The sequence below is a fragment of the Artibeus jamaicensis genome, unplaced genomic scaffold (assembly GCF_021234435.1).
Source record: "Artibeus jamaicensis isolate MK-2021 breed Jamaican fruit bat unplaced genomic scaffold, CSHL_Jam_final contig_519, whole genome shotgun sequence".
Classification (NCBI taxonomy): domain Eukaryota; kingdom Metazoa; phylum Chordata; class Mammalia; order Chiroptera; family Phyllostomidae; genus Artibeus; species Artibeus jamaicensis.
Window position 1 is genome coordinate 47223587 of NW_026521871.1, and position 22686 is coordinate 47246272.

Genomic DNA, 22686 nt, shown 5'->3' on the forward strand with positions numbered 1-22686 from the left:
AGGTACAGGCTAAGGGGAAGGACCCAAAAGATCAGGACTAGGAAAAGACACACTGAAGTCACCCGAAGGGAGACCCAACAGGGCCTTGAGGACAGGCCATGGAATTTGGGGGTCAGTGTGGACTTTCCAGTAAACAGGACCAGAGTAACCTGACGGGCAAGCGAAATCCCTATAATTCCCTTACTACAGTAAGGAAGATTGCCGCTGTGACTATTGTCGAAGCGTCACGGGACATCAGGAGCAGTATTTGTGGGGTTTCGGTCTGGGGTCAAGCAGGTTTAGGCAGGTCTTCAAGGTGGACCAAAGTTAGTGTCATTTGTAAGGGCGACTGTAATTTTTGCAGAAGAGGCTTCATTCTCCCCATTGAAAATAAGAGATTTCTCCCCTCCCCTCTTGCTCTTTCACAATTCCTTTGTTCTTTTCAAATATATACATATTTTCATATATAAAGATATAGATATCTTTATAATGCTTTCATATATATAACAGTGTTATCTTCATATTTTTCATATATTTATATTATTTTATATTTTCATATAAAAATTTATATAGATATCTATATCTTTATAATGTTCTTTTCAAATACATATACATATTTGTACATAAACTTCTATATATGAAAAGATAAGTATAAAGATATACATGTATCTTTATCTTTAATGGCTAAATAAGCCTCTCCCCCTCTCACGACTCAGGAACCTTCCCCGAGACCCTGAGAGCCACCTTTGGAAATGCAAATGTCAAAGGGGGTAGCACCCCTACCCCCTCATTCCTGTGGGAGGGTAAGCTCAGTGGACATCTTGCTCCAATTTGCAAAACTGTCTCCCATTATAAATGTTTGAGAAGTGTGCTCCCCTGCAATAAAGCCAACACGTGCCTCCCCATCAACCACGCTGGTGAGGACAGACACCTGTAACCAAAGGCGCTGCCAAGTCTCCTTCTTGAGGACCAGCCATCATTTACCTGGGAAACAGGTACGTCATGGGTGGTAGCTGCTTCGCTATAAAACGGGGTGTGATTTCTGTCTTTTCCACAGCTCATGGGGTGGCCTGTGCTGACTTATTCAATCACATCCTGATCCCACAATAATGGAACTGTTTTCTTTTTCTACTACCTTTGTGGAGAGGACTTCTGTGTCAGAAGATTCTGTTTTTAATCTAGTTCCCCAACACACTGTAGTTTAGGATTGGTGTTGTAGCAGAAAAAAGAAAAAATCCTTCTCTATGCTTCCTAGGTTCTCCCTGGGGCCCTGTCAATTAGACAAATTAACAAGAAAAAAGCATGCAGATATATTTGAAAAGCACAGGCATCTCTCATGCACAGGGGAGGGCTCAGTGATGAGTATCTCAAAGGGATGGTTAGACTTGGGCTTAGCATCCTAAAAAAAAATAATAATACATTTCTAGAGAAGTGACAGAACAAAGGAAAGGGACTTGAGTTTCTAGGGGCAGCTAATTGTGGGAGGCAAATGTAGGAAGAAGCTAAGTGTAGATAAGGCCTAGTTGGTAAGATTTGTTATGTAAATTCATTTGGTGTCCTCTCTCGGATAGAGCCTAGGGTCTAGTCCTAGTGTAACGGGAAAAGACACTGGTATTCGGGCTGCCTGTCACTACCAAACCCAATAAGCAATGACAGCGATTGAATCTTTTATGGGTGCTTTACTCAGATGGCTGGCGATACCCTAACAAACCATCTTGTCTTTTCTTTCCAGGCCAGATCTTTTATAAGGTGGGGGCAGGGGAGTAAACAAGGTGCGGTGAGGGCTTTGAGATTCAGGGAGGATTAGGTGAGCGCCTGCAGCCTTCCTGTCCTGGGCAGTTAGCTCTTCCCAGGGGAGGGTGGTCCTCTGCTCTCTCAGGAGCAAAGGTCCAGGTGTCCCCAGGTGGTAATCTTCTATCAGTGGCCCAGGGGACTGGCTGTTTTCCCAGGAGCTAGGATGGGCCTTGTCTGTCGTTTCTGAAACAAAAGCTTTAACATACACATTACTTGCTAGACTTATAACTTTTTACCTTACGCTAAAAGTTTCCAAGTCTTGAATTCCTCTACCACTAGGATCCTAAGGATCTAGGGATCTAGTGGATGCAGCATTGACTCCAATGATTAACTTCCTTTTTTTTTCTGGTTTAGAGGGACAGCCATCACTCTAGGTACTGGAGACGCAGAAGTGAACAAAAAAGACAAAATTCCAGCTCCCCAGGAACTTACATTCCAGTGGGAGGAGAGAGACAGTAAAGAAAACAAGTACATGAGATCATGTGGAATGGTGGTAAATCCTCTGAAGTGAATAAACAGAAAGCTGTGACAGAAAGTGACCGAGGAGGTAAGAAAGGTGAGCCTCTCGATTGCTTCCGGCCTAGCATGGTCTGGGAACCGAAAGTCCTCATCTTCCAGGGGGAGGGAGAAGAGAAACACCTTGGGGAGCGGGGGAGGATTCCTCTGTCATTTCATCAGATTGTTGTCATCTGAGCCCTGTTGCCAGGCAACCCAGACAAACCCCAGGCAAACCTGGCAGAGAGCTTGGAACCCAGGTAAGTAAAGACGGCTCTCATTCAGAGCATCTTAGTGTCTGGACAGTCTCACCCAGTAGGTCCTTGAAGGAGAGAGAGGAAGAGAAGCCTTTGTGAGGAGCAGAGTCAACAGTCCTAACCCTTTGTCCATGGAAATAGAAAAGACTGAAACAACTTTTCAAAAAGAACAATGGCAACAGCAACAACACGTAGCATGAGACCAAGCCGGTCTGGATCCAGAAACGTGGTTCCATTTCTGCCTCATTCACGCCCACACTCTCAGCTCACTGACCCTTGCACAGTTCGATTCTGATGTGTCTGGGCATGGTTTTTCATTTTTCAGTTGTCCTTCTCAACCCCCAAATTTCTGTTTGTTCCCTTTATATATTTTCTGCCGCTTGATCGACATTCTCTGCCTCCTGGTTTCATTCAGTTCTCTGGCCCTGGGACACCAGGGCAATGGCCTTATAATGTGTACAGTGGCCTTGAACATGAAAGCCTGGTAGAGGAGGTGAGGGTGTGCGAACTCAGTTGGCTGTTCAGGAAGGAGAATTTACCAGCCTCTAGCCAGGGCCTCGAAACTGGATCAGGACAGTTGTTTTCAAAACCTCAATACACAAGGCCATAGTCCCTGTGGTGTCACGGACTTTATTCCACAGGACGTGTGCTAAGCAGCAGCCAGAGGCAGAGGTTCTGGTGGCATTTGTTGGAAACAGACTAACAGGCAAATGTCTGAGTTGCTGCTGCCTGAGATGAGATATAGCACTTGGAGCGAACAATAGACCAGCCTCATACCTTGGGAGAAAAGGTTGTGTGTGTGTGGGCGGGGTTGGGGGGGAATCAGAAAAGGGGTGTATCAATTATTATTAATTACTGGGATTGAAAATCCATTGAGGTGTCTAGTTACTATGGCTGTACAGCAAACTACCCCAAAACATAGTGGCTTAAAACGACAGCCCTTATTCTGCTTACATGCCTACAATTTGAGTAGGTCTTGGTGAGCAGAGCCTGTCCCTACACCATGTGGCATCACGGAGGGCCAGGGCTAGAAGCTAAAATCAGCTGGAGGCGTGTTTGCTCACAGGTCTAATGGCTGATGCCAGCTACTGGCTGAGCCCTCAGCTGGGGCTATTGACCGGAACACGGGCCTCTTCCAGTGGCTACTTGGGCTTCCTGACAACATGGAGGGTGGGCTGTCCAAGAGAGACAGCCAGGCAGAAGCCATACCACCTTTTATGACCAAGCATTGGAAATAATGCAGTTTTTCTTCTGCCATATTCTGTTCCTTAAGGAAGTAACAAAGTCCCCCCTGATGTCAAGTTCAAGGGGCAAGAAAATAGACTATCTCTTAAGGAGGAGTGTCGACACGCTGGTTGATCATAAGCGACTAGCAATGTTGCTGTGCCAGATCTTGGAAAATACAATCTACCACAGGAGAGGAGGGGAAGAAAAGTCAGAGACAAGAGGGAGCGCAGGACAGGCGAGGCAGGGGGTGTCCCTAAGGTGAGAAAGTGAGTAGGAGCCTGGCTGCAAAGAGCCTGAGGGAGGCAGCGAGCAATCGAGGCCCTGCCCAGGGTGGAGAGGCCCAGCCCAGCTCAGAGAGGAGGGGAGGCAGCAGGAGCTTTCAAGCCCTGCCGGACAGTTGCTGTCTTTCTTGAGAGGCATCAGTGGCGGTGTGGCTTCGGGCCAATGACGCGGGTGTGGTGGGACAGGTTAAAGGTTTAACCAGAGTTGCCGGTGTCAGTGGTACCTGATGCTATGTCAGATCCCACAGGCGGGCACTGGCACACGCAGTCTGGGCGGCAGGAAGGGCAACCCTGAGAGCTATCAAGGTCAAGGTGGGGCAGCAGAGAGCACTCCTTGTGTTTACACTGTGCTAGCGAGGGGTAGAGCAAGGCAGAGAGAGTGGCGAGGAAAAGACACCGCGGGCTGCTTACTTAACCCCCCTGCACCTCAGTCTCCACGTCTGCAGAGCAGACGCTGCCTGCTTTTCCAGGTTGCCGGGGGGCTTAACTGCAATGACAACTGTGAGACACTGGGGTCCAAATGTCAGTCAGTGGGTGCTCCACACGGACGCCACGATCGCTGTGCCGAAATAGATCACGAGCATTCTTAACAGAAGAGGCACCAAGTGACTAGTTTGGGACCAGGACTAGACTGAATCACAGGTGTCAAAATCATCTTGTGATAGTAATTCCTGGGGGGGCATCTATGAGAAGGCAACCAAGTTTGAAGGAGTGATGACCCCCTTGCTTATCTGAGCCTGACAGAGCCCCCCACTAGCTGTCAGAGGAGCTGAGGCTGGGTTTCCCAGAAAAACTAGCTCCCTGTCACCACAAGAGAGGCGCCTCTGTTGGAAGCTACATCTGACACACAGCCCCAGAAAGGCCAGGGGCCTGGCTCTTCTCTCTCTTCATGGGCCTCCCTGCATTTTCTCTAGTGTCCCCATGTCAGCGAAGGGTGGCCAGGCCTTCAGTGGGCCTGGCTGGGGACTGGCAGGGCAGGCCCCCGCAGCTCCGTGGGACAGGACCTCGGCAACTGTGCTCAGACAGCATGGCAGTTTGAGAGGCACCCACTCGCGTGCACACCGTGGGCCCTGATTCTGCATTAGGCTGTGGGCCAGTAATGTGTCTCATCCATAGAGGAAAATGTGTCTAGAATAGCAATCATCTCTACCTGTGCACACACCCCACCAGCCCCAACCAACCTGGGGGCTGCACATGAGGCCTAGCAAGTAGTAGGTGCTCTTCCCCAAGCCTGCCACTCACACCCTCTTCCCCGTGCCGCAGCCTCCTACACACACTCACATACACACAGGTGCACGTGTGCATGCACACTCACAGACTCTGGTCCCTTCTCCGGGCTGTGTCCTACCTCCTCACAAGCTGTGCCCTTGGGGCCCAGGCCGTGTCCTCCAGCGCCACCCACCTGACAGCATCTGCAGTGCCTCTGGCTCTTCTAACAGGATCACTGTGAAAATGTTGTTTGGAAGCCCTTGACAGGAGAAAGGTTAGAGTTCTTCTAGGAAAGTGCTTTTAGGTCTCCCTGAAAAGTCCAGCCTGACTTGGGTTCCTAAGAGCTGAGTTTTGATGAGCCCGGAGAACTGATGATCGAAGTGAGCAAACCTGCAGTTGGTTCCCAGGCTCAGGTGTTTGGCATCAGGCACGCAGGGCGGCGGACACCATCCTCTACCTTTTGTCCACGGGGTCCAACCCCTCACAGGCCCAGCGGAAGGAATCGAGTTTTTTCCCCAAGCTCGGACACAGAAGCTGAGTAAAGTTGGAAAAGTCACCACCCCGGTCTGTTCTGTCTCCTCCCCTGTGAAATCAGGGGCATGCCACGTGAGGGACCCTCTCCCTTCCTTGGGTGTGGCCCAGCTCCGGGTTGTCCCGGGGGTCCCACTCCTGGGCCTACGAGACCCCTGACGTGGTGGGAAGAATCCCTGACACTGGGTTTACCACTGGAGCTCTCAGCCAGGAAAGGGGACTTGTGCTCAGCGACAAAAACCTGCTCCCACCTCCTTCCCGCAGCCGAATTAGCACCTGCGAGGCCTGCCGTCAGCACACAGCCAAAGGACTCTAGGGAACTCGAAACATGTACATCTGCTTGGAAAAAAAAAACAAACAAACAAAAAAACCTGAAAGGAGGAGGAGGAGGATGGAGGGAAGATGGGGGAAAAGGTATTTATATTCTCATGAGAACTCCCACCCTCTCTGTCTCCGTTCACTTCAAACAAACTGACCCGTGATGGGCCTCTGCCGGCGGGGGCAGCCCTGAGGCCCCGGGCTGGACAGAGCTCCCAGGGCCTTCACTGGGTCTGCGTGATGGGCGTGATCCACATCTCTCTCACAGGGTCTGCGTGCGTGTTCACCGCGGTGGCGCCTGCGGGAGCCAGTACCGGAGGGGTCTTTGTCACTGAATGACAGTGGTTATGGTTACTACGGCGCTGTCTCAAGTCCCTTGGTTAGAAGGCGAGGGGCGGTCTTCGGAGCTTAGGAAAGGAGCCAGGGAAGGAGCAGCAGGACGGAGTCCCTGGCGAGACTCAGGGACAAGAACGCTCCCAGGGAGGAGTCAGACAGGCCGTCCGAGCATCAGGTGATAAAGTCCCAGGTGTAGATGATGCACAGCCGTGGAAGCTGAGGTTCCTCTCATTCATATCTGGCTGCCAATCCACACCAGCTCGATGGAGGTCAGGCAGATGAGACACGGAGGAGCAAGCCAGACCTGGGCAGGAGCTCAAGGTCAAGGGTGTCTAGAGGAGCGTCCTGTCCTGCTGGGTTATCATCACCATGGAGCACACACCAACTTTTTTAAACTTTATTTATTTTTAGAGAGTGGGGCGAGAGGAAGAGAAATATCAATGTGCAAGAGATACATCGATCTGTTGCCTTTCACGCGCGTCCAACTGGGGACCTGGCCCACCACCCAGGCATGCGCCCTGACCAGGAATCAAACTGGCAACTTGCCATCCACAGGCCAGAACTGCACCCGCTGAGCCACACCAGCCGGGGCACAACACTGGCTCTTAACACGGCTTTGTAAACCGAATGGGTGGAGCCTGTTCATCTCGGACCAGCTCACTGAACAACAACTATTTGCCCTCCTGCACCTTCCCATTTTGATATCTAAACATGTTCATTATTTTTTGTGACTACAAATATACTCCAAACTATTTTTGAACTCCACGTCTTCTAGAGTACTCGAGGTAACCACCAACTACAACTTGTAATGAATTTTTTAAAATTTGTCTAAAGGGAACTGAACCTTAGAGCCTTCTCTTTAGCTTCAGTTTCCGGTGAGCAGTCGACCTCTGCGACACTTGCACGATGACACCTGATCTCCCTGAACCCTGAACCCTACGCACGGTACTCAGCCATGGCCCCGTGTGCCCCCCCCACCACTGCACGGGGTGCTTGAGCGGCCTCCAACTTTGGACTCTCCTGGACACTTCTAAAGTGAACAATTACCTCGGCATCTGTAGGACTGTTTCTCTAACACAAATCCCTAAAAGTAGGAATGCTGGTAATATGCATTTCATGGAATATTATTCCGCCTTAAAAAGGAAGGAAATTCTGGCACGTGTTACAACATGGGTGAACCTGGAGGACGTTATTCTTTGTAAAATAAGCTGGTTGCAAAAAGGCAAATGCCACGCAATTCCATTTGCAAATGGCACCTAGAGACAGAGACAAAGTCAAAACGACAGAGACAGGAAGTAAACTGAGGGTGGCCAGGGGCCCAGGAGGGGACTCTGTGCCCAGTGGGTGCAGAGTTTCAGTTTGGTAAAATAAAAAAGTTCTGGACAGAGGTTGATTGCACAGCAACGTGAATGTACCTGCTCCTGAGCTGTGATTGCCACAAACGGTCAAGGGGGTAAGCTGCATGTTACGTGTATTTTGCCACCATTAAAAATAACCATAAACCAAGGAGTAGGAGTGCCAAGTCCAAAGGCGAGTCCATTTTTTTCATTTGAATAAGTGTTGCGGACGTGCAGCGCGAGCCTGCCCTTCCCCCAGCTCAGGCATTGTCCACCCCCTTGTCATGACCTGGAGATGGCAAATGGGGACTGAAAGAGGGCAGAAATGGACACTCAGCTTGCTCAGCACCCCCAGACCCCCAGGGGGAGCCACAAAGAAACTTCGGTTGCAGGTGTAGGTCTCCACAGACTCCGCCTCTGGAAGCTCCCGAGTTAGTCCTGCTCTCTTCCCCCTTCCCAACTCCCTACCCTTAAAATGCTGACTCCAAATATCACAGACTGGCCTACATATTTCCCTGAAACAGCTGTCCTGCAGAATCACTAAAACTTGGGTCAAAAATAGTCTCGGTCTCTAAAAAAACAAAGCCCTCTCAGAAATGTCCTCACCTCCACAAAAGGCACCCAAAAGCTGACCCAGCTTTGTCCCCAGGGCTCATCATTGCTCGTGACCACCCCTCCCCGCCTGAAATCTTGTCCCTTTCTTGGTCCACCTATGGAAGAGAGGCAGCAGGAGGGAGAGGAATGATATCACAGCCAAGCTGCAGGTTTGTGTCTTCATTTCCACTTTATCAGCTCCCAAACAGGCTCAGAGACAGGGGGTTTACCCCGATTGTCCACTTCTGAACGCTCCCCACCAACACCTCAGTCAAAACTTCATTGTTTGTGCGGTCCCTTCACTGTGTTTTGTTTAATTTTACAAAATATTTTCAATAACCGTTGACGTACAGTATTATATTCGTTTCAGGGGAACAGCACAGTGGTTAGACATTTAGCTAACGTACGAAGTGATCCCCCAACGAGTCTAGTACCCTTCTGATGCCGTACGTAGTTATTACAATGTTATTGGCCATATTCCCTCTCCCGTACTAGACTTCCCAGGGACCGGTTTTATAACTGCCAATTTGCACATTTTAATCTCATCCCCTTTTCTACCCAGTCTTCCAACCCCCTCCCATCAGGCACCCATCAAAACAGTCTCTGAATCTACAAGTTTGCTTCTATTTTGTTTATTCATTTATTTAGTTCTTCAGAGACTTTAAATAATGTTTCTGAATTCCCAGTGTGAGAAGCTAAATTTTAATCCTACGGCTCATTTCGAAAACACTGTAATGAAAGTTCTGTTTCCCCAGGGCAACCCTTCCCACGGGAAGATCCTTTTGGGTTTTCAGGGCGCACTACCAAGGAGGGTGAGACCATGTGTTTTGAGCAGAGAACACGGTATTCTGAACCGGGTTAGCATTCTGCAGCCCCAGGAGACAGGTTTCTCAACAACCCACCTAGAGAACACCTGCTGCCTTGCTGACAGCTTCTCCCTCCCCCTTATCGAGCACAGAGACACATTTTCCTGGGCGGGAGGGAGGAGGGAGGACCAGCTGTCTGCTGTCGTGGGCAGACCCTTTTCTCAGCTGGGGGAAGGAATGCCCATTTGTGTGGTTAAACAGGGAGGGTTCCCATGAGCCCCGGACCTCTGAGCTCTATGGAGCTTGCTGGGTGGGGAGATGGCTCCTCACACCACCCACTTGACCTTGCACTCTACAGCCAGAACCTCTGAAACATAGATGGACAGGATCCAAAGTGAGTTGCAATTACTTAGGAAAGGTATTCATGGCACCAGGAAGAGCAGTTACCGACTGCCTCGATTTACCCATCCTGCGGATCAAACACTTAAGGATGACCCCAGGGACACAGGTTTCTGGTAATTACATGGCCTTGATCAGGAACACATTCAAGGAATCCCAGCCCCCAGGTCAGCCTGCTGGACAAGGCCAGGGAGAGAGGGCACGTGTGCTACGTTAGAAGCATTGAGATGTTTTTCGTGGCTGTAGAATCTGTGAATGCTGGAATCCTGTCCTGCAAGAACCCTGCAGGAGATCGGTGCAGAGGGAGAAATGACCAAGAAAAGTGGCACAGTGCTGTGCTGTGTGAGCTAAACAGTGTGCCCCAAACCTGCAAAAACAATACATTTCCACAGCCCACTCTGGATCACAGCAAATACCCCCAAATCAAATACCCCTGAGCCTCTTTCCTGTTCAGGTACTGGGCCCAAGGGGTGGCCAAGGGTGGCTCCTTGGGGACAAGTGGGTACAGGCACAGAATGAGCTTGCATGTGAGGCTGGAGTGTCCACACTCAAGCAACCGAAGTCCTTCATGGTGCAGGATAAAGCAAAGGGTGGGTGGGAAGAGAAGTGATGGGGGAGAGGTCTCTTGTTGTATTTACCCCCACACACACACAAATGTGAGGGGCAGATGTGCCCTTTAGGTGACAGCTGGCAGTGGTGGCTGCCAGCATCCCAGGAGAATCGGCCCCAGGAGCTGAGTGGAGAGAACCCTGCAACACTGGTCAGAGTAACCCTGCCTGCTGGTTGCCCTGGCAACCAGGTCTCCACCACTGGCAAAGCCCTGCACAGCCAGCTGGACGCCAGGGTCCAGAGGGGAAGTGGCCAAGATGGCAAATTGTTGGTTCCAGGGATGGGTTCTGGGGTCCCTCAGGGCACCAGGGTGCAGACTGGGAAATAACAGGGAGCTCTGCTCACTGACCTCAGGCAAACCCCTCACTTTACACACACAGAGACCAGTGATTAGCATTCTGTATTTGGGGCAGCTGCAGGATTCTACAGATGCAACATGTCAAATAGTCCCTGACACGTAGCAGGCCCTTATTTTCAGTTATCTATTGCTATGTCACAACCCGCCCCCCCCAAAAAACTTAGTAGCTTAAAGCAACATGCTTTTTTTATTCATTCTCCTGATTCTCGGGGGTCAGAAATTCGGGCTCACCAGGTCTCAGCCGGTAGTGGCATCAGACAGGGTTGCGACTTGGCCTCATGGAGGGGACACCAAAGGCTCCACTCCTCTGAATGGCACCTGCATAGCTTCTCCACGTGGCCGCTCCACCTGGCTAGCTCGGGCTTGTCCACAGCCAGGTGAAGGGTACCACAGGGCAGCTGCATCCCCCAAAGAAAAGGTGCAGCTGCCAGGCCTCTTGGAGGCCAGGTGCAGAATCGGACAGTGTCAGACAACGTCGCTTCTGCCACCACCTGCTGGTGACCTCCCTGTGAGTCCTCAGTGGAAGGAGTGCTGGCTGGCACCAGAACACCTGGGTCCAGGACACGCAGCCCTGACCCAGACTGGCCCTGCCACCCAGAGGAGGAAACGGCCATTAGAACTCAGCTTCACCTCCAGCAATTGGGTGAGGTTCTGAGGTGCTGGGGCAGAGCCAGGCAGGGGGACGGGGTGCTGCCAGCTCTCTTGTCAGCGTTCTTCCTTCAGTCAGTCAAAGACTGGACTCTCATCCCCAGAGAGAATTGGAGGAGAATGAAGGTTCTTGGCTGAGAATGGTCAGGACAACGCATATTGCTGATAGTGGGGGGAGGGAAGGAAGAGCCCCCAGAGGCACCAGGGCCGGTCCCTTTCCCCAGGGACCCAAACGGCAGAACGGTGCCCAGCAGCTGCAGAGAAGGGCAATAAATGTCTGAGACAGTCAGGAAACGGGTGGTCCTTCACGGTGGGTTTTAGGAGATGAACTAGCCCTGAAAATTCGCTCCCTTGCCTGGAGGAATAGCAGATGTGCACGAGCTCACCCCGCAGCTGGACACACAGGGGGGCGGGGCGGGGGACGGGACCCAGAAGGCAGGCTGACTAGGTGATCAGGACAGAGTCCCCACTTGGGAGAACCCCCAGCATGGAAAAGAGTCCAGGCTCAACTATCATCTACTGAACGGCCTGCTTACGGGGGTGGCCCCGGGCTGGTGGCAGGGAACCCGGATGTCGGGAGGGCTCCTGCAGTCCCCAGGGCCAGGAACTGTAGCTGGCAGCGCCCAGCAGTCCGTGCAAACAGTGCGGCCTCCGCTGAACGTGTGCCGTGCGCCTGCGACTCTGGGGCTTCCAGATCGGGTTGGCCAAAGGGCCATTCAGATTTTTCTGTGAAATAAAGGACTTTTTTTTTCTTTTTCAACAGTAACTTTATTGATTTGGACATTCTGAGCATGTCAGCTATCTCCCATGTGGTGTAAGGTTGATGGTTCTCAGTGAATGTCCCGATCTGCTCACTATCAACCTCAACTGGTCTACCTGACCGCATGGAGCACCGTCCAGCGAGAGATCCAGCACGAAACTTCGCAAACCACTTTTCACATGTTTAATCTGTCCCGGCACCTTCTCCTCACACTGCACAAATCTTCTTTGCGTTCCAATTGTGTGTTTACCTGCCTTGAAATAAAGCATAACACGCCAAAAAGCTGTGTATTTTCTCCCACCTTCAATATTAAAATGGCTGCACAAAAAATCACTGATTGTGATGTGTTTTTTTTTTAAAGTGCACACTGACAGACAGCTGTCACCCTACAATGTAACAAAATTGCATCGAATGAAGTTAAGGACAACTAAGTACCACTGGAGCCGTCGTACGGGAAGAGCCAAGGGGACTTTTCGGCCGACCCAGTATGTGCACGGCAGAACATGCCTGTGTGACCGGCACCCAGTACATTTTCTGATTGGCACCCCTGACATGGGTGATCACGCCTGTTGCCAGGGACTCAAGTGTGTCCCGTGTGACCCCACCAGGAAAGCCTGCACCCGGGACCCTCCGGGCCTCACCCACAGGCCCTTCCTGTTGTGAACACCGTGTGATGAGCTTTTGCTGCATCGGTCAGAGCCACGAGCAAAGCCCTGTGCTGAGCCCTGGGAACCCTCCTTGTGAAATACTGAACCTGAGAGTGGTCTTCAGGGTCCTTGACACACAGCCCCACCCTGGACTTCCAGGCAAGGCTAGGGACACCAAAGTGCCCGCTGCTGGGCTGGGCCTCAGGAGCCGGGCTGTGGATGGCAATGACCGACTCTACTGCTAAATCCCATTCTCCTCCCCCAGGCTCCACGCCACACTCTAAGAGCCCGTATGAGTGGGGGACAGGGATTCCCGGGAGCAGTTCTCTCGAGCTAGCTCTTTCAAACAGTGCCGATCTAGACAGTAGCAGGATCACCTTCCCCAGTCCTGGGCCCCCTGGACCAGAGGAGACTTGGCTTTCTTAGACCCAGCTGTCCCGCTCGCCCAGCACTGAACGAGCACTGAGGTCACACGACCAGGACCTGAGGGTGCTCAGCCCCACGGCAACAGCCCGCAGGGCGCCTCTGCAGCAGGGCTGGGAGAGGGCGTGGAACGTTCATTTCCCCAAAGGGGCAACGGAGACCTGGCCGGGTTGTGTGAATGCAGCTGCCGCCGCCCCATGCCACCCACACGTCCACCACGCTGCCTCTCCCTGTCTCCACCTCTCCCCCACAACAGACCCCGGGCCCCCCAGGGCGGTGCCGCATTTCGGCACAGGGAGTGTCGATGGATGTGACCCACCCCGGGTTACAGGGCTCGCTGGGGGCAGGACGGGCGTTAGACTCCAGGTCCCTTGCCTCCCAGGACAGCATTCCTGTTAGGGGTGGTCCCCACAGACGGCTCTGACGAAACTGCACAGTCTGCACCCCGCGTACCCAGGAGCGTCTAGGGGGGAAAGAGCCACTGCAACCAGGTCCAAGGCCCGGGCTGTGCTTCCCTCGGTCCCTGTTCACTTCAGGGACCCAGCAAGCTCGGTCCCAGTCAGCATCGACCTGCTGACCAGAAAGACCTGCCCCAAGACTTACCCCTTTACTCTCTGAGTGGAGCCTGGAAATAAACAAACGGACAGCGGCTCGTAAGAGAAATGATTTAACTTTATAAAAAGGTGATCATACAGCAAGATTTGATTGTTTTTTTGTTTGTTTGTTTCTTTTTTTCTGGCAAGTGAAGTTCATTAAAAAAAACCTGGAGTAAAAACTGGAAATATAACTAATAAAAATTAGAAACAAACATTTCTAAGAAACAGAGCCATCTAGAAAGACAGTGAACACAAGGAGCAGCACAAGCAGCAGCAACACGTGGGGAAAGTGGGTTCTGTTGGGACGGCAGACAGTGGGGGGCCGGGGAACCTGACCTTTCACCTGGGCTGCGCGGAGGGGCTGGGGAAATGGTGGGGGGGCAGAAGGCAGCAGCCTCCTGCAGAGAGACCCAGCCCTCCCCTCCCCTCAGGCGCCTACCAGCCCCAGGCAATGATTCACAGCCGTGTCCCTACGGATTGGCACTGAACGCCTGGCTCCTCCTCTGTCCACTTGTCCCCAGCCTGCTCTGCTGCAGGTCCCTGTCCCACCCTGGTGAGCTCAACGGGAGAAAACTCGTCTGAATGTCAACCTAAGCCGGGATGACAAACTTGTCAGGGAGGACCGAGAAGACTAGACACACAAAGCTACATACAAGACACTTGGAAATGTCTGTACCATCGCCAAGGCAGAGTTAGGACCACCCTGGTGAGGCAGGCTGGGAAGCCCCCAGCAACATCCCCCAGGCTGTCCTCCTCGGGGGGAGGTCCTGCGGGAGGCCCCCAAAGGACCCTGGGGGACGGGATTCTTGACTACATTCTGAGGTAGTCTCACTGTGACTGGCACAGGTAGCTGAGGATAGTGGTGGCGGGGGTGGGGCGGGGGGAAGGAGGGCAGAAAAGGTGCCACAGAGAGAAGAGACTAATGTGTATAATGAAACACACTGTGCTATGAGTAGGCTCAGAGACGACCAGAGTGGGGCTGGGCATCAGGGGGGCCGGCGGCAGGACACGGTCCCAGGCACACAGGCTCTTGGTGCAGCCGTGCGGAAGGAGATGAGCGAACACAAGAGGGCATCTCCTGGCCCAGGGCAGCAGCCCCTCTGTGATGAGGGGCATCCCTCCTCGGACACATGTCCTGAAGGTTTCGGGCCAGAGAACTTGGGGGCTTTGCGGTGAGGAGTCCCAAGGTCACCCACAGCGACGACAGCTCTCATGTATCGAGTGTCAGGGGAACTGACACCTCTGGACTTGAACTGGGAAAGCACAAGAAGACCCTGCTCTGAGGGGTGAGCAGATCCTCGGCCACCAGGGAAAGAGAAGGAACCAGAACTAAAGCAAAGGGGGGCCTAGACTCCCCTATGTTTCTATGCTAATTGGCATTGTTTTCTCTTCTGCCCCAGCTCTCAGAATTCGGAGTCAGGATGGAATGTCCTGAAGGTTTAGGTGGCGGCAGCTGTGCGGACCTTAGTATTTTCTTTGCTTTCCACATTTCCGCGGACGACTTCTGGGACAGAGCTCAAAAAAGTCCTCAACTTCATTTTCATAGTCGTCTTCCTGACCGATACCTATTTGAGAAGCGAACAAATAAAGAAACGACATGTAAAGTGGTGATTTTCCCCCCCACTCCAGTGCAAAATATCACATCCTAGTGAAACGGAATGTCTCTGTAATTGTTACTTTAAATTAAAGGGGAAAAGGTCATCCTTCCACCAGGGGCCCGAGAGTGAGAATTTTTCTCCGAGTACTGAATCTGCTCCCCAGGACAAGCCAAACCCAGAGTCAACCTTCTCCTCTAGAATTAACTTCTCCTACAGGCTGGCTCCTCTGGCCCTTTATCAGAGGCCCTTTAAAGGAAAGAAATCAAACAAAACGTAAACTCAGCCACAGATGTGAGCTAATCTATCAGTTACCTTCCTTTTGAAACGCTTAAAAAAGAAATCATAGCCCTGGATTTTTTATTGGCACAGACAGTTGGGCCAAGTCCCCTCTGATTTTCCCCAGCTCTGGGGCTGAGATTTCCCAGTGGCGTTTGGGTTAAAAGGATTCACAGGAGGGCAACGTGGGGTGAGGCAAATACTTTGAGTAAGAAGGAGCGGCGTCAGGCAGGGAGGGGGCAGCAGCTGCAACGGACAAGAGAGAGGCCTTTGCAGCACAACCAGAACTTGGCAGGGTAATTCTGCCGGGAGAGAAACCCGAGTCATTCTGCACGAGCCCCAGTGACTTTGTTGTGTTCACAAACTCGTTTGTTGTATATCCCCAAGCCCAGAACCATACTGATACTCACTAAAAACTCAGCCAATAATCATTAGGTTACGTGCCACCCCATTTGTCAGGAAAGGGCTTTGCAATACTTGGTATATCCTTGGGGGTCACTGCTTTGAGCACGAGTCGTGACGGAACATCACTGATAACGGCTCTTGAGTGGCAAAAGAGGTTTTATGAAAAAGCAGCTGAACTGCGCCCAGAAGGACGCCCTCCCAGCCCGACGGAGAAACAAGGATACCGTGTGGTTGTGATCTGGCTCTGCAGGGCGATGCCCTGAGACAGGGGGTGGTCACTACTGACATCACAGGCAGCCCCCCTTCACTCTGGCCTGACAGTCATCAGCACGGAGAACCACAGGACCCAGAGCACCGTCCTAGGATAAAGGACCCCTTACCGTCCTCCTTTAGGTCGAGTTCTGTTTTCTTCAGCCACTCCCTCGCCTCCTCAACCAAGGGGATCAGAACGCTGATGAGCTGGGCCATCACCTGCTCCGCTGTGGGAACCGAAGACCGTGAGGACTCTGAGCGAAGGGGCCGCCCTGGGGCCTCGAACACCCAGGACTAGAGCCAAAGCCTCCACCTCCCAAGACCTTGTGTCTACGCCTGCCCCAAGGAGGATAACAGGGTGAGGACCCACAGCCGCCCTCTGCGGCCAGGAGCACAGACCACAACGAAATTCTAGTCCGATGCCGTGCCCGTGTGTCTGCAGAGCCTGCCAAGAGCAAGCCTTTCATGGATACTTTGCTCAAAGCATCACTAAACCTCAAGTGGCAGTGTCTGAATTACAGAACGATTCTGAAATACGCGATCTCACTAATTTTATATGTAACATAACTTCTGCTGAGTGTCGCTAAGAAGCTGCTCATAAGGAAGTCAGAGGAAATCTGACTCAAAGACCACGTTAGAATTCTTAGCATTAACAGCTCACTGGGTCTGGTTTGAGGTCCCTCCTCCAAGGAAGAGACCAGCTATGCACCTCCAGATCTTAGTGCAGAGTGGGCGCTCAAGGAATGCTCCCCGAATGAATCAGAAGCTCAGAGAGTCTCCTGGAGACTTTCAACACTCTCCCTGTACCATCTCCACAGAACTAGTTGGCAAGCCCTTTTCTTGTCTATGTGGCCAGGGGAACCATCCCGGCTCAAGGCAGTCGGGACGTTTGAACGGGGCTTTGCTCTGATTTGAGAACACACAGTCCTTGCGTGTATTTCTGCAGATGCCAAGTTCTATCACCCCGAGTCAGACTTCAAAAGTCACAGGACTGAACTCTGACCTGTGTTCTCCAGCCCAGGCTCTGCCGCCCGCTGAGCCCCACTTCCCGGGCCCCCTTACCACCAGCCCAGGCCTTCTGCCTGTAGAGGTCCTCCACCGTGTCCGAGACCTTCCTGATGTTCTCCTGCACCTTCCGCTGCAGCATGTGGCTGTGCTCTTTGGGGCCCCGGTGGCTGCGAATCCGGACGCTCTGCTCGATGTCCTGCACCACCAGCCTGCCCGCGGCAACGGCCGGGTCCACCTGCTCCTGGAAAAATTTGAAGTACTTCTGGTAGGCCATTTGCTGCCTCTGGTGCCCTTCCAGGAGGACGTGATGCTCATAAGACTCGCTGTTCCTCTCCTGATCTTCCTCGTCGTCCAGCTCAGCCCCGGGAATGGCCACAGCCTCCGAGGTCTCTCCCTCAAAGGCTTCACTGGGGCTGAAATAGTTCTCAGGGCCTTGAATGAACTTCACTCCACACAGGTCACACTGGGTCCTGTCGACGTCAGCCTTTTTGAAGATCCCGGTCCCAGGCTCCCCGGCCTCCTCCACGGAGCACCCCACCTGGGCACTCACTCTCCTTCTCCAGGTGATGCACAGGGACACCACCAGGCACGCTCGCCTCAGCTTCCGCTGGATGGAAGCCTTCCACTGCTTCTGGGACAGGATGGTGGCGAGGAGGTGGTCTCGGTCATCTGAGGCCAGTTCCTCTGTCTCGCCCTGGCCAAACTCACACTCTGGGTCAGAAAAGTAGTCTACGAGGGCCACACGGAGCAGGCGGTTGAGCTTGACCTCCTCGTGATAGAGGCCATGGACCCCTTTGGTGTGCCCACTGTCCCACCACCAGTGGCAGTCCATCAGGAACTCCTCGTCCCGCTCTAAGAGCAGGTCCTGCAGCGCCTCAGCCACAGACTTCACGTCAGCCGCCACCAACACCCGCTTCACCACTTTCCGGAGCCTCTCGGGAACCTGGTCCGGGTGCTCCAGGCTCATCACCTGCAGCTTTGTCTCAATCCCCTGGAAGTGGCTATACAGGAGAGGTTTGCAGAACGACAGCAGGACCTCCTCGGCATTCACCAGCATCACCAGGCACAGCACCAGGGTCCGCTCCGCCTCGCCGGAGACCACATAGTCTATGTCCTCAAAGGCATCGAGCAGGACATTGAAGTGCACATTCTCAGAGCCGCATAGCACCTTGACGAGGTAGGACAGGTGGAACCGGAAATCCTGAATGGCTCTCGTCACATCCTTCGGCTTGTATTCCTGAATGATGGAGAACACGCCCCAGAGCTCCTTGTCCTTCTTGCTGAACAGAAACTCCCAGTAGTGCAAGAGCGCGATGTAGCTCTTGGGGAGGCACAGGATGGCGTTCTTCCGGAGGCGGGCCAGGACTACCCCGCAGTGCACGAACTGGAACTCCAACAGGGCCACCGTGTTTCCAATGCTGGGGATGAGCGGCTCTTTACACCTCCTGACGAGGACGTTCATGAAACGGAAAAAGAACCTCTTGAAGTTCTCTGGGTTCCTGTACACGTAGAACTGGTTGATGCAGTTCTCCAGCAGCCGGATGAAGCACACGTGAGTCTTCTCAGTGTTCTCGTCATCCTTGTTGGGTGCCAGCATGCCGAATTTCCCTTCTACTCCTTTCCCCCTGCTGCCTCGCCCCCTGCCCCTTTCCTCTTTTTCAGACTCGAGAGCTTTCAGTTCCTTATGGTAGTTGTCTTCCTCCTGGTGCAGCAGCTTCTCAAACTCCTCCGGGTAGTTGGAGGAGAGCAGGAACGCCTGCATGGCTCTCAGCCACAGGTCTGTCGACTCCCGGCGGCTGCGCGCCCTTTCGTTTTGAAACAGGAAACAGATGTACTCTTTCAGGGCAAACCTGTAGGGTCGGAAGGACTTGTAAACTGGTTTGAAGATTTCTTTCCATGCCACGGGGTTTTCCAACAACACTCGCTGATGGAAATGCTTAGGGAAGAGGACATTCAGGAAGGATTTGCAATGGCTGTACACATCTGCAGACAAGATACTATCGATCCCTTCAAGTTCTTCAGCTGAGAGTTTAGGGAAGACTTTCTTGGCTTCCAAAAGCAGTCCATTGATTGCGACCTGGTGCATTTTTGACTGAACCAGACACTTGGCCTCACAACGCCTCAGGGGTCTGTGGTAATCTTCGCAGTTTTCATCGTTACATTCTAAGCCCACGATAAACCTTCCGCAGATGCCCGGGTAGGTCTTCCCAAGCAGGTTCTGCGTGATCTGGCACAGCCTGTTCAAGAGGTGTTTGTTTAGGGCTAGTTTCACTTGGTTGGTCATTATTATGAAATGGTCTTTTGTCTTCTTCTCTCTCAAGTTCAAGTCCAGGTCAATAATTATTTTTAATATGGGTCCAGGGTCGTTCTCAGCTATCTGGCAATACTTGGCATCCACTTGCAAAATCCCAAAAAACTCAAAGCAAGATTTGACCATATCCTTCTCGGCATTGTTGGTTACTCTTTCGAGGGCCTTGACCAAATTGAGGAGGACCACCAAGCCCCCTGAAGCCAGGGCCAGAACTTTCTGAGGGTCAGCCTCACAGTGGCTGGTGGCTTCGTAGAGGGCTTCCACCATGCCAGCCGAGTGATTGAGAGCGTCAAACCTAAAGAAGGCATCCTTGAGCTTCTGAAAGTCTTTCAGAATCACCCCCAGCAGAAACTGGGCCTCGGCGATGCCAGACAGCTGGCTGGTTTGATGGCAGAGTTCCAGGGCTTCTTCCAGAATGACCGTGGTATGTTCTACATCCAAATCCCTGGCCACATTGAGGCGGGCAGCCTCCAGCAGACACGAGGCCTGGAAGTTCTTGTCCTCAGTGAGCCGGGCAGCCTCCAGGAGGCAGCCATGTTGCTTCATCAGCAAGGCAGCCTCCTCCCTCCGACCTTCCCTGTTCAGCAGGTCAGCGGCTTCTGCTAGTCGCTTCCGAGACTTCAGGAACACCAGCTGGTCGTCTATGTCTATCTTTGAGAGGACAGCCATCATCTCCTTGATCTTATTGGCACTCAGGTACTTCGCTGCAGCCTCCAAGTAAAACTGACTGGCTGAATAGGAGAGCTTGGCTACAGGATGGGTCTTGGCCCTTAGCATTTCCTCATACCTGCAATGACAGATGACCCGAATGATAACTCATCGCCCCACTGACAGAACAATCCCTCCTAAATACAGCATAAAGCAACTTAAATAAAATTCCCACATGTAGACATTTATGCAAAATAGGACCTCAACTTATGCAGCTTCTTTATAAATGCCTCATTTTGCAATGATAACATGAATTCTTTATTTTCCAAAGGAACTGAGCACAAGAGTGTTTAATTAGAGAAATATAGCAAGAGTTGCAACTCAGGCAAGCAAGAAGGAAGTTTGAAAGTCAGTCTCTGGGGCAAAAATGATGCATGGCCAAAACTGCTTGATAAATAAAGCCCTTCAACTTTCGTGAAGGCACGATCACCCTTTGGTACACAGCCCTGTTCGGTGTGATGTGTGCTCATGACAGAGGGTGCAGATGGGGCTGCAGGCACCAGCGGTCACATTAGTCTTCCTCTGATCATTCAGCCCGCGCTGTCTCTCTTTGTCAGGTCTGCGTGGGGCTGAATTAGTGCGAGATTGATGAAGCTCCCTCTTACTCTGCTGATCACAGCTAGTGTATATCCCACACTGCCAATTGTCAAAGCATCGGAACAATCCAATAAAACATACTTACTTTTGAACTCCCCTAGGACAAAATACTTCCTCATGACCAGAGATGCGCCCAGGGACCTCTCGACGCCCTGGGTTTCCCTGCAAAAATCAGGTTCCTAGTGTCACGGGCCCCCCGGGAAGGGGTGGAAGTGCTCACGACAGCACTGGCTGAAGGGGTCAGGAGTGTTTTTAGCAAGTGGAAGGAACTGTCTAGGTATCTTCTTTTCAAGCCTCAAACGTCCTGTGTGTTCTGAAGCAGGCCATCGAGCAACTGAACTCCATACCCAGAGTGCCCGGTGTTCCAAGGACACTCAGGCGCACCCAGCCATGCAGACAACCCTTAGATCTGCACTCCGCCCATCACTAAAAACTCAGCTGTGGACCCAATAAAGCTGATGGAAAGAAACACGGTCATGGGAAACTGGAAAAACACATTGCAGGGGGAAATCTATGATTATTCAATGCTCCTCTGCAAAAATGAGAACAGAAGGTTAAACGAATAGTTGAAAGTATAAAAAAGCAACTCTCTGTCCGTTTTGTCTTATGAACTTATAAGGGACTCGGCCTGGGCCATCACTCACAGCACTGCTGCACGGCACCCTGATAAGGGGGTACCTGATAAATGTCACAGCTGGCACCTGTTATGGACTGATAGTTCGTGTCCCTGCAAATTCCTGCGTGGAAGCCAGAACCCCCTGTGTGGTTGTATTTGGAGACAAGCCCTCCAAGCAAGTAATGAAGACTGAATGGGGTCATAAGGATGGAGTCCTGATCTGATAGGATTCTGTCCCTATGGGAGGAGATACAGCAGCAGGCTGAGTGCACTCCCCTGCCCCCCTGCCTGCTTGGCTAAGCACCAAAGAAAAGGCACCTTAGGACGATGAGAAGGCAGTTATTTACAAGCCAGGAAGGGAGCTCTTATCAGTGACCCATTTGGCCAGAGCCTTGATCTTGGACTTCCAGCCTCATATTTCTTTTGTTGAAGCTGCCCGATCTACGGCAGTTCGTCATGGCACTCTGCGTGGCCCACACACACCTGTGTTGTAGGTCGTGTTCATAAGGGAATCGAAGGCCTGCGTAAAGGGATGTGCCCCGCTACCAGCCACGGCACCAGAGGCCTGCTTTTCCATTTCCAAAAGTAGAACTCGATGTCTTTATCTAGGTGCTGGCTATGCAAGTGCGTTTGTGCTGAAAATCATGTGCACCTGTTTTTGAATATTGGCTATACTTTAATAAAAGCAAACTTAAAAATGAAAGTCTAAAGTTTGAAGATCCATTATGTTCATTTCGTCACATGCATAATTTGCTACAAAGTAAAAAAGGTAGAGAACCGACCCGTAGCCTGTTGTCTCCGGAACCGAGAAGGGACACAAATCCCTGCCGAGCAGAAACGCGGAACGGCGGGTACGGATCCCAGCTGCCTCTCGCCGCCAGACCTCTGGGGGCGCCGACCAGGCGCGGCTTCTAGGCCCCTGGCCAGCCTGGAGCCCCTCCCATCTCCACTTCCCTTTGGAACGTCAACCAGGCCAGAGGCTCGAGGAGGCCTCCACTGGGTCATGTAGGAAACGGATGCACCGGACAACTGAGGGTACGTGCACACATGTGTCACGCACACGCATGTGCGTGTGCATGGCTGAGCATCTGCCAGTGATCCCAATGAAGCAAGATCCTGACTGCCCACTAGTGTCCTTACCTTCATGGAACCACCCATTGGCAAAACGGTCAACTCAGCGGTTAAAGGTGAGACGGCAGAACCGTCACTAAGCACAAAATGGCTGTGGGTTTCACAGACACACCCGTGACATCTTCTTCGGGCCCTCTGCTTCATGACACCGTCAGAGCTCACACAGGGAGCGCAGAACAG

The 22686-nt window shown here is 52.2% G+C and overlaps 1 protein-coding gene across 3 annotated transcripts in view; it reads right to left on the reverse strand.

The window, feature by feature from the left end:
* Window positions 1–13691: 13691 nt before the first annotated feature.
* Window positions 13692–22686, reverse strand: part of TRANK1 (tetratricopeptide repeat and ankyrin repeat containing 1) — an 89945-nt gene continuing 80950 nt past the window's right edge. For all 3 annotated transcript variants that reach the window (XM_037148201.2, XM_037148200.2, XM_037148202.2), the window contains exons 22-24: window positions 17198–20241; window positions 16264–16362; window positions 13692–15169 (exon numbers count right to left, since the gene is read on the reverse strand). In XM_037148201.2, the coding sequence (XP_037004096.2) occupies window positions 15069–15169; window positions 16264–16362; window positions 17198–20241 (3244 nt within the window). In that variant the 3' untranslated portion in view covers window positions 13692–15068. The remainder of the gene's footprint in view (window positions 15170–16263; window positions 16363–17197; window positions 20242–22686) is intronic.